Source organism: Onychomys torridus, chromosome 9 (assembly GCF_903995425.1).
Source record: "Onychomys torridus chromosome 9, mOncTor1.1, whole genome shotgun sequence".
Taxonomy (NCBI): domain Eukaryota; kingdom Metazoa; phylum Chordata; class Mammalia; order Rodentia; family Cricetidae; genus Onychomys; species Onychomys torridus.
The window spans coordinates 57,023,287-57,038,519 of record NC_050451.1 but is presented as its reverse complement, the minus strand read 5'-3'; the positions used below and the strand labels follow the sequence as shown (position 1 = coordinate 57,038,519).

Here is a 15,233-nt window from a genome sequence, read left to right as displayed (position 1 = left end):
GTTGGTTTCTCTCTGAGCTGTTGTAATTGAATTGTTACAAGGTACAAGCTACACATCACTTAATGTATCGTGAGTGATTTAATTATAATCACTTGTCTATTCTAATAGCTTGTGTCAATGTTCCATTTCCCCCTTTTCAGCTCTCCTAGAGAAATGCAGGGAGTAGAGAATAAAGGATACTTTCCTGATGAGCACCATACAAGGAGTGAACCAATTCTGACAGACATCCATCCCCTACATGTGAGATACTTTCACTTGTGACAGCCTATGAACTGTCACATGTATGTTCATATGTTTTTTATTATTGAGGTGATTAATTTATTATTATTAATTTATACACATATGTGTATGGTCTGTGTATATATGTCTGCCTGTGTGCCTGACTATATATGTGTGTATGTGTGTGTATGTGTGTCTGCCGGCCTACTTGCTTGCCATCCATCTGTGTAAAGAGAGATCAGAAGAAAACTTTCTGGAGCCAGTTCTTTCCTTTCACTTTTAAGTAGGTTTTGGGGATCAAATTTAAGTACTTAGGGTTGTGTAAGCCTAAGCATATTAGCAAGCTGAGCCATCTCAGGGACCCTGTCTCTCTGACAAGTATGTGTTTTCAGTGTGGAATTCACCATAAGCTAAATGAATTGGGAGAGACTTGGAAGTCATCTAATGAGGTGTGCTATACAAGTGAAGCTTTCACTGTGTAAGTAAATGAGGGCAGGGAGGAAGGCAGAATCAAACAGATATTGTACAATAACCAAGACTTGTTTCAGAACAGAAAGCACTTACCACATAAAATATTACCTTGTGTACTAATGGAAAATTTTACAATTGTAAATCATATTCTAAGGTATAAAACAAATGGAATTAAATTCAGAAGAATTTAGACAACATATAAACTATGTTCTCAAAATAATATTGTATTACAAATAAAAAGCAGAGACTAGAAAAAATTCTCAATTGAAACTTCATTAAGAAACTCTAAGGAACTCCCACATTAAATCAAAAACAGCCTAGGCTAGCTTCAAACTGAAGGCTGCCCTCCTTCCTCAGCCTCCTGAGTGCTGGAATTATAACCATGTGCCACCGTTATATCTTGCCAGGCATTTTGTGTTTTAATATAAGTAACTGATGCCATTCTTGACAAAACAGCCATAACAAAATGACAAAATGCCTGTTAGGACCCAAATCTTGAGGAAAGGATAGAGAGAGAAAAAAAATTTTTTTTTGTATTGTTGTTATCAGTCAACTGATTCTAGATACACTGTCAATAAAAATAGAATGATAATTTTTTTAAAGTTGTGTTTTTATTTTCTTAGTGTGTTTTGCCTGCAGATATGTATATGCACCATGTGTGTGCTGGTGCCTTACAGGCCAGAAGAAGGCATTAAAGCCCCTGAAACTGGAGTTATGTACAGTTGTGGGTGACCATGTGGGTTCTAGAAACCAAACCCAAGCCCTCTGCAATAGCAGCAAGTGCTTCTAAGCACTAAACCATTGCTTCAGCCTATGACACCAGTATTTTAAAATTCAGAAGTCTGAGGGTTTTGATGCAAGTCTGATGGTACAATTAAAGACATTTTGAAGCATTTGGCCAGATGCTTTCTTTCTAAAAATTCTGGGTTTTGTCTAATATTTGCAGAATATCTGCTCCCCACCATCATGATGCTCACAGGGCACTGTGAAAACAAAACAAAACAAACAAAACAAATTTCTGAACTCTATTGGAATATTTAGGCATGAATAATTCATCTTACTCATACTAGATGATAGTTTATCATCTCCTTAACAATTTCTGCTTTTTACTATGGCATTGTTAATGCTGAGATGGTTAAATACAAATCTTAATTGCACATGGAGAATTTTCTGACGTGAAAATATATGATGCTAGTATCAATCTTACATAGTTGCCCCCAGGGTTTAAACAAAAATGTCGATATACTTTGTAAAATGTCTGGTGTGCATTTAGTGCTCACTATTTGTGAATTATCTATTATGTCTTACAAGCTTTGCAGCTGCTTTCCTAATTAGAGTTTCCTTAAATTAATGTGTGTAAATTAGGTGCATTTCATGAACCAAGAGTCAAGTTGAAGTTCTCTAAACCGCAGGGTGTGGGGTAACTGTCAGTCTCAGAAGCCAGCCCAGGGTTTAAGTAGAGCTCGGACACATTTGTTACTTGTCAAGGCTGCAAATTTAAGTTGGGTCCAGTTGTACATGCCTGTGATCTCATCTCTTGAGAAATGCAGGCAGGAGAATCTAGAGTTCAAAGCTAGCCTCAGCTATAAGAGACCCTGTCTCAATAACAAAACAAGATTACAAGCTCCTTAATGGCTTTTTGTCATTTTTGGTTAAGTAGAATACTCAAAGAGAAATTTGTTGAGTGTCAGAATGATTCACCTTAACATTGATGATGCAAGCACAATGATAGAGTTTTATGGACTTTATAGGAACCTGCGGGATCTGAAATCTCATCTTGAGAGTTTAATATTATTTATCATAGAATTATATAAATAATAATGGTTTGAATAATTGTTTTTGACATATTAACTCTACATGGAAGGCCAATCCTCATCAAAATAGTGGTTTAGAGAAGACATCTCTAGTCATACATATATAATGTGTGTGTGTGTGTGTGTGTGTGTGTGTGTGTGTGTGTGTGTGTGTGTGTGAATGATGCCTGGATTTTTCTCTTTGGAAAGGAGTGCCTGTCAAGGTCTTGCTTCTGCTGGGCCATGCCTTCTAGTTGTTTCATTGTCTCCTGGGGAGTTAACAGAAAGTAAATTAAAAAGGGGCACCTCAGTCAAGACATCTGTATATTCACAGGCAGTTTGGGAGCACTCAAAGAACTTCCAGGTCCATAACAGTGTGAGTGGCTGTGGCCTTTCAGAATGCCGACAGAACTTTTGAGATTTGGAGACTAGCAGACCTATCTGGTGCTACTCACGCCATAGCATACTAAGAAGATCCCATCTTCTCCCATGGGTGTTCTTTATAGAACAGATCTTAGATATACTCATTTGTAAGACAGCAATCTAGGGAAGATTACTGTTTCTACACCTTTTCTTACCTGTACATCTCCTGGGTCTATGCCCAGGGTAGAAAATACATTCTGTGGTCTTGGAAAGTGTGGTCCTTCTTTGAGTACTAATTGCAGGTTAATAACATCTTTTCATCAACAGAGTACTGTGGAGTCATTGGAAAGCCTTCCATCCAGCTTTTCAAGTCCTCACTACATCACACTGGTGTGTACCTTCTCTTGGTTGGTTGTGCTCATTTGTGTACATCTCATTGACCATTTGCTTGTCACTTAACTACTATTAGTTTCCTGAAAAGATCCAGTAACACCACCCAGATATTGGCCTGGAATATGACTAACTCACTCTAGTATGAACATACGCTTAGCAGGGTGGGGCTGAGCAGAAGAGAATAAAATGAGCCTGCACTCCCAGGACACACTTTGTTTACAATGATCATAACTGGTCTCTTGTTTATTAACTGTGATTTAAAAATCTGTGTTTAGTTAAAATGCATAGTTGTGGGTTTCTGTGTGACCTTCTTCATACACACTTTGTTTTTGTTTGTCTTCCTCCTCCACTTCTCACCCACACTCCCAGCCTGTACCCCTTCACTCCTCCTAATCCCTTTCTACTTTGTGTCATATGTACTCATTACCATTTCCTCCCACCTCTTTCCTTAAAATCCACTTTCCCCATCTCAAGTCCTCTTTCTAGTTGTGTGATCTATAGCCACACCCAAATGCAAAATTAAAAGCCAAGGGCAAGTTTGGAGAGACACGTGAGACATATTTATCCTTCTGAGTGTGGGTTGATTCACTTACTGGAGTAATTCCCAGATCCATCCACCTTCTTTCCAGTTTCATGATTTTATTTTTCTCTGTGACTGAATACAATTCCATTGTGTACATGACTGTTTCTCTTCCCTCATTTATCCGTTGAAGGACACGTAGACTGGTTCTGCTTTCTTATTGTAAATAGTGCAGCATTACAATGGATGTCAGAGAACCTCCCTGCTAGAGTTTAGAGTCCCTTGGGGGTGTGTGTGTGCAGAAGTGGTCTAGCTGGTATTAGTCACTGTAAATATTGAGTTTGTTTTTGCTATTTAAGTTCTGCTTTTAAATGAATATCTTATTAATCACCCCCATCCTGGTCCCAGTTTTGAGGGACAGAAACACAGTGGTGGTTTTCACTGAGGCCTTCATTAGCTCTAGGGCTCTAAATTCTCAGTTAACCAAGATGTTGAAAACAAAAAATCATTACAGATTTTCCAGTAATGACCCAAACCCTGCATCTTCAAAGTCTCACAGGAAGGTTCCTCACACTTGGAGCTAGGAGATGTATGTACATCAAGATTCTCAAATCTGCAGTTTAAAACCAGCTATTTTCTAAGTGGATGACCAAGAGGCTGTGATCAGAGTAGTTCTGTCTGGGAGCATTCAGTATCACAGAAAGGATCTCGTATTGTGCCTAACGGAAGCTGTGAGCAAAAATTTCCAACTGCATTCCCTGCAGAACCTATGTGGTCCATATCAAAGATGGCTCTAGTGGGTTTTAGTAGACATGCTTGAAAAGCCTCTTATAATACATATTCTTAGAGATTCACACACTTTACTAGAACTACGTGCCTTCTCATGAGACCTTCCCTAAGCAGAAATTCCTCAGCCTCCCCTTCCATTAATGATTTATGAACTACCTTAGGTGTGTTGTTGTTGTTGTTGTTGTTTTCATGGAGCAAGAAGCGGACTGCCCTGTGTGTGTGCTCATGTGCATGCATATGCATGTGTGTGCTGCTAACAAGAAGAAGTCTACCCTGTGTGAGTGCCATGAGCATGCATGTGTATGTGTGTGATGCTTGCAATAGCTGATTCATTTCCTGACAAAGCATATGTTATATGTTATAGAAATCCATCAGCAATGACTCAAGAGGAATTGCAGATGCCAAGCAAGGTGATAACATGGTAGGTTCCTGTGACGGGAAGTACATCCCTATTTAAAATTCAAATGCTGGCATTCTTCAGCATTCTGGTAGGTGTCCCTTACCTACCCATTCACTGACTAGAGCTATTGTCTGCACTTACCAGATGACAAGACGGTTGAAATTGTGTTCACAGACACTCGCACTACAATGCATGTTTACTTTTAAGATACACGGAAGGACCGAGCTAGAAATAAACAGGGTCAGACTAACAAGATGTTCTAGAAATAACAAACATGAGTTTTCGCTCAGATTTCACTGGCCATACTCATGACTTGGAGTTCCCTGATATACTTTAAAGGGTATGATGGGCTGGTTACTGTGGCAAGGGAACACTATTTATTAATTTGCTCCATTATCAAAGACTTTTCTTACCAAGTCAACTGATGACTGTGAGTGTTGGGCACATTTGAATGTCTATATCTATATCTGTATTGGAAAAAATTAAGTATTTTTTTTAATCAAAGAAACAGAACAAGCATTTCTTTCCTGTATTTCTGAACTTCTGCCTTTCTCTTTTACCGTCTCTCTTGTGATTGGCCCATTCATTTTAGAGCATAAGTAACCATGACAACTTTCTAAGGGGTGTGCATAAAAGCAGAATAATAGGCCAGTGAGAAGTTCATCAGGAGAGATGCTTGCTGACCTAGCCTCCTGAGTTCCATCTCAGGACGCTATCGTGGAGGAGAGAGCCAGCTCCCTAAAGTTGTCCTCTGGTCTCCACAGCTGTACTATGTTCTCTCTCTCTCTGTCTCTCTCTGTCTCTCTCTGTCTCTCTCTGTCTCTCTCTGTCTCTGTCTCTCCTCTCTCTCTCTCTCTCTCTCTCTCTCTCTCTCTCTCACACACACACACACACACACACACACAAATAATAATAATAATAATAATTTCAAATTATTTTAAATTAGTAAAACAGAATCCATGAAACTCATCCCAATTTGTAGATGTAAAAGAGGGACTGAAACACATGTTTACAGATTTTACAGAAAACAACTCATTTTCACCATCTGCTTCTTTTTAGAACTTGAAACTGGATATCCAAAATGGCTGTGCAAGACTGGGGTGAAGAGCCTCCCTGCAGATCACCCCAGCCATGATGTCTGCTGAACAGATTTTGATGGTTTCCCCAAATTTTCTTTATCTGGATAGAAAATTTTCAAGAGAAACAACTTGTTTCTGTTAATATTTAGTCATAGAACTCACAGCCAATAGCACAGACTATAAGCTCCAGAAAATTTGTGTATGAATTTTCCAATGGGCTTTAACTGAATGTCCAAATAGGAAGTCTCTCTACTCTAGTAATTGCCTACACAATATTAATCTTGTTGCTTTTATAAGAATTAAAACTTGGATCATTTAGAGTCTCATGTATAGGGAACAAACAAGGCTGGTGATTGAATGGTTACTTTGTTAAGGTCATAACAACACTTACTTTCAGGTCAGGTGTGGTGGCCCAGGCCTGGGATCCCTGGAGGCTGAGGCAGGATGATCTCAGGTTCAGGGTCTATGTGGCCTGCAAAGAGAGCTCAAGTCAAGACTGGGTGACTTGAAGAGAATTTCTTAACAAAAGCATAAGATTTAAAATGGACTAGGGACATTAGGAATGAGCTCAGTGGTACAGCAGAGTGGAGGACACCCTAGGTTCAACGCCTAGAACTAAAACTAAAAAAATAAAAATAAAAATAAAAAACCAAACAAACAAAAAACAGAAAGATCAAAACTAACAAAAAGAGTTCATATTTTGATTTTCAAGCTATATCATTGAAATCTGGTTTAAATAAAATTGTCTCCTATAGAAGTACCAGGGAGATCAGGTCAGGGTAGTGAGTTATACTAGTTGGCTAAAAGAGGAGGGAACTAAAGATTGGCCTCATTGACTATAGAATAGTCATATAGCACACAATCTACAACCTGGGGTACAGTGGCTCCTAGAAACTCTGGTTTCCTAGCTCTGCCTTTCTAGTGTTATAAGAAGCTCTGTAGATGTTAGGGATTTTAAAAAGTTCCCTCCCCCTCCTTGTGTGCATGCTGGGTCTCTGAGGGCCCAGAATACACGGATGAGTGCTTAATGTGCGGTTTCCATCCTGCAGATCTCTGACGGCCCATGGGTTCATGTTTTGTGGGGGGTTGTTTCTTTATACAGATACCTGTGGGTGGGAGCACTCTCTCACAGTCTCTCTTTACTTGTTGGAAACTGTTAAGCCTACTGAAGATGTTGCTATTTTTCCCCTATCCTGAAATAAAGATCTCAGATGCTAAATGAAATTTTTGTGATTCAATGAAATAAAAGCTGGAAAAGAACAGAGTGTCCTGTCCTTGGTGATGTTTGTGCTGCTGCGCTGCTGCAGTTTATTCTCCTGGAGGAGCCCCTGAGAACCTTCGTGACTCAGCACATCACACATCAGCTCTCCAGAGCATCTCATCAATGGATTTAACCAAAGTTGCTGTTTTAAGAAAGAATATTGGGCTGGGGATGTAGCTTATATGGGAGTGGGGAGAGAAGGGAGGGACTAGAGGAGGGAGAGTATAGGTCAGGTCAGGGAGAAGAGGGATGGGAGGGAGAAGAGGAAGAAGGGAGGAAGTGGAAGGGGAGGAGACAGAAAGGAGGAGAAAGAGGGGAGGAGAAAGGCGATTCTGGCACTTGGGAGAAAGAGGCAAGGAGCTAAAAAGTTTGAAGCCAGCCTAGTAAGCTCAAGGCTGTTTCAAGTACATAGGGACCCTCAGTCTTGAAAAAGTGTGGGCTGTTGATGTAGATCAGTGGTAGAGCTCACCACTGAAACCTCTGAGGTCCATCTCTGCACTGTGAGAAAAAAAAATGGTACGCGGGTAATGTTTTTACACCTGAAGACACTAAAATATATGTAAATCTATGAGGGATAAAAGGGATACTCCATTATTCAGTGAGAAATCCTGCTTCAAGTGTGCTGTGGGAAAAGTAGAAACGTATTTGTATCTTTCTATAATGTCAGATTGTATCGAATAGCAGCCACTTCAAGGGCTACTTTAGTTTCATCAGCTGTGATTTTGCTGGATAGCTGGCCTGGCTATTGACAGTCACAGATTCTATCATTTTATTATAATTACTAATATTAACTTGTAGATCATACTCAATAATATACTGCTATGTATCTTACAGAATGACTAAGAAGGGGATAATGAGCCTGCAGAGAACAGAGGTGCTGTCCTCACAGAGACAGAGAGCTGATGCAGGTGTCCAGGAACAGTCCATAGAGGCCAGATTTTTCATTCATTTTACATACCAAAGATCCCCCTCTTCCCTCCTCCCTCCCCCACAGCCACCCCTACCCCCCACCACAAGAAGGCAAGGCTTCCCATGGGGAGGCACATCTAGTAGAGGCAAGTCCAAGGCTACATGAGGTGTTCTGTCATAGGTAATGGGCTCCAAAAAGCTCCCTCATGCACCAGAGATGGATTTTGATCCTACACAAGGGGGCCCCCCAAGCAGATCAAACTACACAACTGTCTCACCATGCAGAGGATCTAGTCCAGTCCCATGCAGATTCCACAGCCATTGATCCAACTTCCATGAGTTCCCACTAGTTTAGTTTGGTCGTCTCTGCAGGTTTCCCCATTATGATCCTGATGCACTTGCTCATAGAATCCCTCCCCCTCCAACTGGACTCCTGGAGCTCTGTTTGGTGATTGACTGTGGATCTCTGCATCTGCCTCCATCAGTCATTGGAAAGAAGCTCTGTGATGACAGTTAGGGTATTCACCAGTCTGATCACTGGGGTAAGTTCAGGCACCCTCTCCACTATTTCTAGTAGTCTAAGCTGGGGTCATCCTTGAGGATTCCTGGCAACTTTCCTCGCACTGGGTATCTCTCTATCCAGATGATATCTCTTTCATTGCTTTTCCCCTCCATCCCTGTTCCAGCTTAACAATTCCCATCCCCTATCCCCTACCCTCCACTGCCCACCCTCATCCCCAGTTTACCCATGGAGATCTCATCCAAGCACGAGTACAGAGCTGTTTGATCAGATGTCAAATGTAGGCGCTGACCGATGGCCACAAGGGTCAGCTTGAAGTGGGCCAAATGTCATGGGCAGAAGAAACTGAGCTCAAGCTTAGGGGCAGAGGCCAGAGTCCTTTTCTATCTCATTTTTTCCTGAATGAGGTTGATGACAAGTGACCGAGTAACCAGTCAGCTTGCTTGCCATGCTTTGGTCTTGGGGTGCTCCCTTCATGTCCTGTGCATGGTCCAGTGTTCATCATAATATCTTCTACATTTTCAGGTGTCCTTCATGCCTGGCACAAATGTCCAGTCTGTGCCCCCAGGCGTGCTGGTATGGCTGGTCATTATATCTGTAAGCAGAATGTAGACTCACTTCTTCTTGACTCTTTCTTACACTCAAAATGGGGTAACACTGGTAAAGCCTGTGAATTCATAAAATGGAGTCAATCAGACTGGGCACAACCCCAGCTGATATTGCCTAGAGCACACAGTAACTCAGGATAGGCTGAGCCTAGTCACCTCAGTCCCACTACACCAGACAATAACTTAACATGCAACATTAAGGGAAAACCATACTTTCAGATTCTCCTGGACATGTCCAGTGTTGGTGAAGAGCACACACATTTTGGTATCATCTAAATCCCTTACAAAAGGATCACCCTCTTGATATTTCTGTTTTTCTTTGGTGTCTATCCAACATCTCTTCTAAAATGTTTAGCACAATTGTTTCTTCTTCTGCCTCGGTCTCCACATTCAATTGACTACTAACTTCTGGTTATTTGTTTCCCAAATTTCTTCTTTCTGTAATTATAACTATGTCTGACCTTTCCCCAAGCTCCAGCCTCACGATTTCCCACTAGGCAATCTCTTCAGAGTTCTGACCTGTTATGCTTTCTTCAGATAATCCCGGAGCCTTCTCCTAGAAAAACCCCTTTAGATTTTACCGATAGCTCTCCAAGCTTGCCCAAGCTAGTCTGCTGCTGAATCATAGCCCATTTGTCCCTAGAAAAGGCACGTGTATCAGACAGTAGAGGAAGCTACAACTTCTGGTTCTACCATGAGCTTGACATCTTGCAGTGTCCCAGTATTATCTTTCAGCTAATCTTGTCTCTGTGTTTTTTTCTGTGTTTTCCCTCTCAACTGGGCATCGAACTCGGTCTTGGTGTATGAAAAACACACACTTTCTACTGTCAATCTTCACCTCTTGCCCTACAACTTTTAATTGGCCTTTGATGAGTTGTAGGATGAAAGCAAGATCTTTACATTGCAGGCATGTCAAAACCTGTAGCAGGAAAACAGAACAGAGATGTACTTCAGTGAAACTGAGCTTGTAGGTTGCCATTGAGGCCGGGAATGGAGCAGCCTGAGATCATTGGCTGGAGAGGATCTCTGAGAGTGAATCCAAGTGTCCATCCTTCATCCATCCATATACCCCTCAGTGTGGGGTTTGAAACCAGAGCTAGAACATAGAGTGAGGACTGAAAACCAGCTGAAGAGTGACCACGATCTGCAGCTTACATGCAGATCATTGGTTCCTAGGGTTTAGGTAAAACTACTGCCCAAATCACTGACCTACAATAAACTACCCAGGCATGTGCAACTCACCGAAAATCTGGATGGTATCTAATAGTTGAAACATGACCAGAAACATCAGAGGGGTCTGTGAAGAGTGGCTAATCACCTCTCAAACACTCGACATATAAAGCAGAATCTACCTTGTGATGTATTCCAAAGGCTGTGGTGTCAAGGGATCTCAAATCCATTTTTATGTCAGCTTTGTCAGGAAATGAAGCTATGGTGCTATAAAATGAACAATAGAAGTGATACATGAAGATACTCTTGATGACTCAAAGCACAACAAAATCCCACTTTTTGCGGTCCCCACTGGGATCCCAAAAATATATTAAGTGTACCTCTCTCCCATATTCTCAAGCGATCTACCCCGGCAATGACTACAGAATTCAAAACTCACTTTAGATGTACTGAGATTGGAGAGCTACCTTCTCAAGAGAGAAAACTGTTTCCGGCAATGAAGTTCACAGAAGGAACACAAGGTGGCGACATAGCTAGCTAAATTTCAGGTGAATGAGTCTATCCAGACAGACGTCGTCAGACATGCAAAGTGATGGGTTGAAATAAGCTTACTAAGAAATTTGCTAACTTCACTCTCAGTTCTCAGAAATGGAAATTGGTGCACAATTCCCCTCTCTCATTTTCTGCATTGCCAAGATCATGGGCCCAAGGGAAGACATACACGGGAATCAAACAAAAGGAGAAGTAGATGGCAGTCTGGACCTTTGAATGGAGACTTCTAACCAGAAAGGCAAAGGGCTCTTTCAGCTCTGAAGTTCTTGACACGAACACAGCAGACACCAGTAACCCAGACTTCTGAAAGCTAAAGGGAGATGAAATTTGTTTATTTGTTTTTACTAGGTTTTATCCACTCACTTGTTTTTACAAAGGTCAGCAAGTTCGCATAGCCCCCTGCTGCCATGGAAACCTGAAGAGCCCTTCGACCTTCATCCCAAGGATAGATAATGAATGGTCCATGTGAAGAAAAGCTGGACACTTGGGTGATGTATCTGACTTTGTGGTAGGCTATTGGTGACAACTGATGTCCCTTTGCTAATCACAGTCGAAGAGTGAAAAATATTGATCAGATTCTTGGTCTTATTTGAAGCTTCCTGATCACTTTCTAACTGAAGGTCAGGCTTTTAGAAGACTCAAACCCTGCTCTATGAGGAAATGGCTGTACTGTGTGGCTTGACAGGCTGCATTAATGCTTTTCACCGGGACATCTGTAATCCTAAACTGTGTGTAATGGATATTGATTGCTAAGAAAAGCAGATAGAGATAACATTTAGGCTTCAGGGGTCTTCAGGGACAAATGGTATAGAAGAGGAACACAGGGATGCTAGCTAGGAAGAGACTGTGGAAGAACAATCTTAGAGAATCTTACACCGTGAATTCAGAAGCCAGAGCTGCTTACTTAAGGATATCAGATATTTGCCTTGAGAACAAACACATCCACTGAGCACATGCTATGTGTAGAACATTATTCTAAACACCTGACCTACATTATTTTGTGTGATGGTATTGTGTTCCCCAAAATATTGTGCACCCTAATAAATTTATCTGGGGTCAGAGAACAGAACAGCCACTAGATACAGAACCAAAAATGGTGGCTAGAAAATGGGTCAGAGCAAGCAATAGCAGAAGCTAGATGGACGCCTTTAATCCCAGCACTTGGGAGGCAGAGCCAGGTGGATCTCTGTGTGTTCAAGGCCACTTTAGAAACAGCTAGGCATGGTGACACACGCCTTTAATCCCAGGGAGTGATAGCAGAAAGCAGAAAGGTATATAAGGCTTGAGGACAAGGAACTAAGTTAGTTAAGCATTTGGCTGGTTTAGCATTCAGGCTTTGAAGCAGCACAGTTCAGCTGAGATTCATGTGGAGGAGGACTCAGAAGCTTCCAGCCTGAGGAAACAGGATCACCTGAGGAACTAGCAAGGTGAGATAGCTGTGGCTTGTTCTGCTTCTCTGATCTTCCAGCATTCACCCCAATAACTGGCCTCGGGCTTGATTTCATTAATAAGACCTTTTAAGATTCCAACTACAATTTTGTGTAACATAAAGCAACTCTATGAGTTAGCCATTTTTTTCAATTGATACCTTAAGAAAACTGACATCAAAACAAGTCAAATGGTGTGCCAAGAGATTACTAATCAGTAGTGCAATTGACTTCTCCAACTAAGAGGTCTAACTCTAAAGAGCATGCTTTGCCTATGATGGTGAAATACATTTTTGATGAAGCAAAAACACAGTGCATATGCACATGTATACACTCACACACTCAGACTTGTGCAAGTGAAATTAATATGTGTCATTCTCAATTTCATTTTCCAGCCACCAAACTTCTCAGTCCTCATAGCCACATCAGTGGGGATATGTGGGTTCATGTCTGGAGAAGGAAAAAGCAGAGATAAGCAGCAGACCATAGCTGATGTGGATGTTCAAGGTACTGCCCCATTTGTGATCTTGATAGCTTTTACTGTTTTCTAGGCCACTCCTTAGCAGGTCTTTTGTGATTCTAAAAACCCTTCTGTTTCAAAGACCTCATATTCTGGAGTATACTTTCCCTGCAGAATGGACTCTTCCTGTGTGGTGTCTTCATTTAGCTTCCTGTGCCTGGGAAGTCCTCCATGGCTGCCACTATCACTATGCAAAGAAGGAAGGCGATAGAATTGACGCTGCAGTAGAGTGTGTGGGCTCAGGGTGGCATAGCTCAACAAAGAGACAGAGGCTTCTCACCGAGTCCTCCTTATTTCAATAAAACAAAATCGTGCCAGATGAGTGGTCACTTTGATACAAAAGAGCATCTGTGAGATGCTTTAACACCTCTGGGATCCCGGATGTGAAATGCCAGCTCACAGCTGGCAAACAGAAAAACAGAAATCTGAACAGAACTCAAACCAAAGTCATGATTGCAACCATTACCTGCCCCAGTCCTGAGCTGATTGATGTGACCATTGGTTCATCTGGGCAATTGAATGCCCTGGGAGTGGCATCTTGGAAAGAAGCTTGATCCTGAAAAGGACTGTTGGGAGGAAAGCAGACAGCAGCTTTCCCTTCCTCCACTTGATTTCTCCACAAAGCAGCAAGATATTAAGTTCATCTTCAAATTTCCACTAGTCGAGCCTCTAGGGGAGATAAATTTCAAAGGTCAACTGTCATTCTGGCAAGGATGCAGAAAAAAAAATGTCATTGCTCACCTTCTGGAAAAATGTGAATGAATTGAGGTGAGTCCTATTGTCCTCTATATTTAAAGAACTTTCCTCATGTCATCAGCCCTAGCATCTTGATGTCAAAGCTAAGGATGGGAAGGAAACACACAGGTCACATCCTGAGCCTGGGGTTGCTTTCCCTTGGAAGTCCTGACTCAGGTCTGTAGAACATCAGGTTCACCAGAAAAAGTTCCTGGAGATTAATTCAATCTTCTGAAATGTCACTATGAAGGAGACATTGACAAGTTGTGGAAATAACCTAACCTCAACCTTAACTCTAGCCCTAACCCTAAAATGAACCCTAACATTATTCTTGTCCTTAACCCTGACCCTAATGCTACCACCAACACAAATCCCAAACCAAATGGTAAGAAGAATGCTCTGTTCCAGAAGTTACCTAAATTGAACATTAACCCAACAAGTGGGAGAACATGTGGGTTCAGAAGGAAAGATGGTAATGTGGTAAAATTACAAGGTACCACATTCTGCATCTCAAGAGCCAAAACTGCCATCTTCTTTACCAGGATACCTAAGGTTGGTTCTCTTCTAAAACCACCAAACCAAAAGAGAGATGTAGTTCCAGAGTGACTGTAGATTTGTGTGGGGAAATATGAGATTAAAAGTAATTAAAACAGGTGATCAAATGAATTATCTCCAGTTAGTTTTCATTTATATTAACTCATGCCTTTCAGCCCACACTTATTGTAAACTTGTGTGTTTGCACCCGTGTTCCTGTTGTACTAAGGGTTGCATTTGACTTTATTCATAGGACATGGAGATGTACTGTTGTATGAAGCTCTGCATATAGGAGAGTGGGTACAGAGGCACATTGTTGCTATGGTTGTCTTCAGGCAAAGGGATTATTAAATGACTTAAATGATAACATGGTTTAATTTGTATTGTAGGAAAGGGGGACAATTTTGAGGGGAATGTCCACTGTAGTACAATGGTACCAAGCCTCACAGAGACAAAAATGGCAGAAACAGAAGAGGGTGGAGAGCGGGGTAGGGAGAGTGAGGGGTCATCGGCCTTCTAGACTCCGGACATGCATCCCTGTGGCTTCATGGGTCACTTCACTGAGGAAAGAAATGTTGAAGGACAAAGTTGGACCAGAGGTGATAAGTAGATTAAGTCTGAGGTATTTAACACAGTAGGGAACTATTATGATGACTGATAATAAATAGAGATCAGCAAACATTACATGATTTAAAAATTGGCGTGGCAGTTCTACTTCTATGACAGAGGACTCTCCTTCAAGTCCCAGCAGGAGGCTGGGCCTTCAGCTCCAGGAAATCTAACACTCTTCTGTTTTGGTCTCTTTGGGCACTCTCCCTACTCCCAGACACACAGATAAACATAATTAAAAATAAAAGCAAATAAGTTTTAGTATATATACATATGTATATTTGTTAAAAAATACAAGTATATGTTAGATTTTAAAAATTCTAACATATATGAATATACATTATATATGTATGTGTGTATG

General features: G+C 41.3%; 1 protein-coding gene across 1 annotated transcript in view; it reads left to right on the top strand.

Moving 5' to 3' along the window:
• The window catches only part of Adam7 (ADAM metallopeptidase domain 7), a 33,780-nt gene extending 27,728 nt beyond the window's left edge, over positions 1-6,052 (top strand). Inside the window, exons 20-23 of the mRNA XM_036199610.1 lie at positions 141-240; positions 3,174-3,236; positions 4,913-4,969; positions 6,008-6,052. Coding sequence (XP_036055503.1) covers positions 141-240; positions 3,174-3,236; positions 4,913-4,969; positions 6,008-6,052 — 265 coding nt within the window. The remainder of the gene's footprint in view (positions 1-140; positions 241-3,173; positions 3,237-4,912; positions 4,970-6,007) is intronic.
• Positions 6,053-15,233: the final 9,181 nt, after the last annotated feature.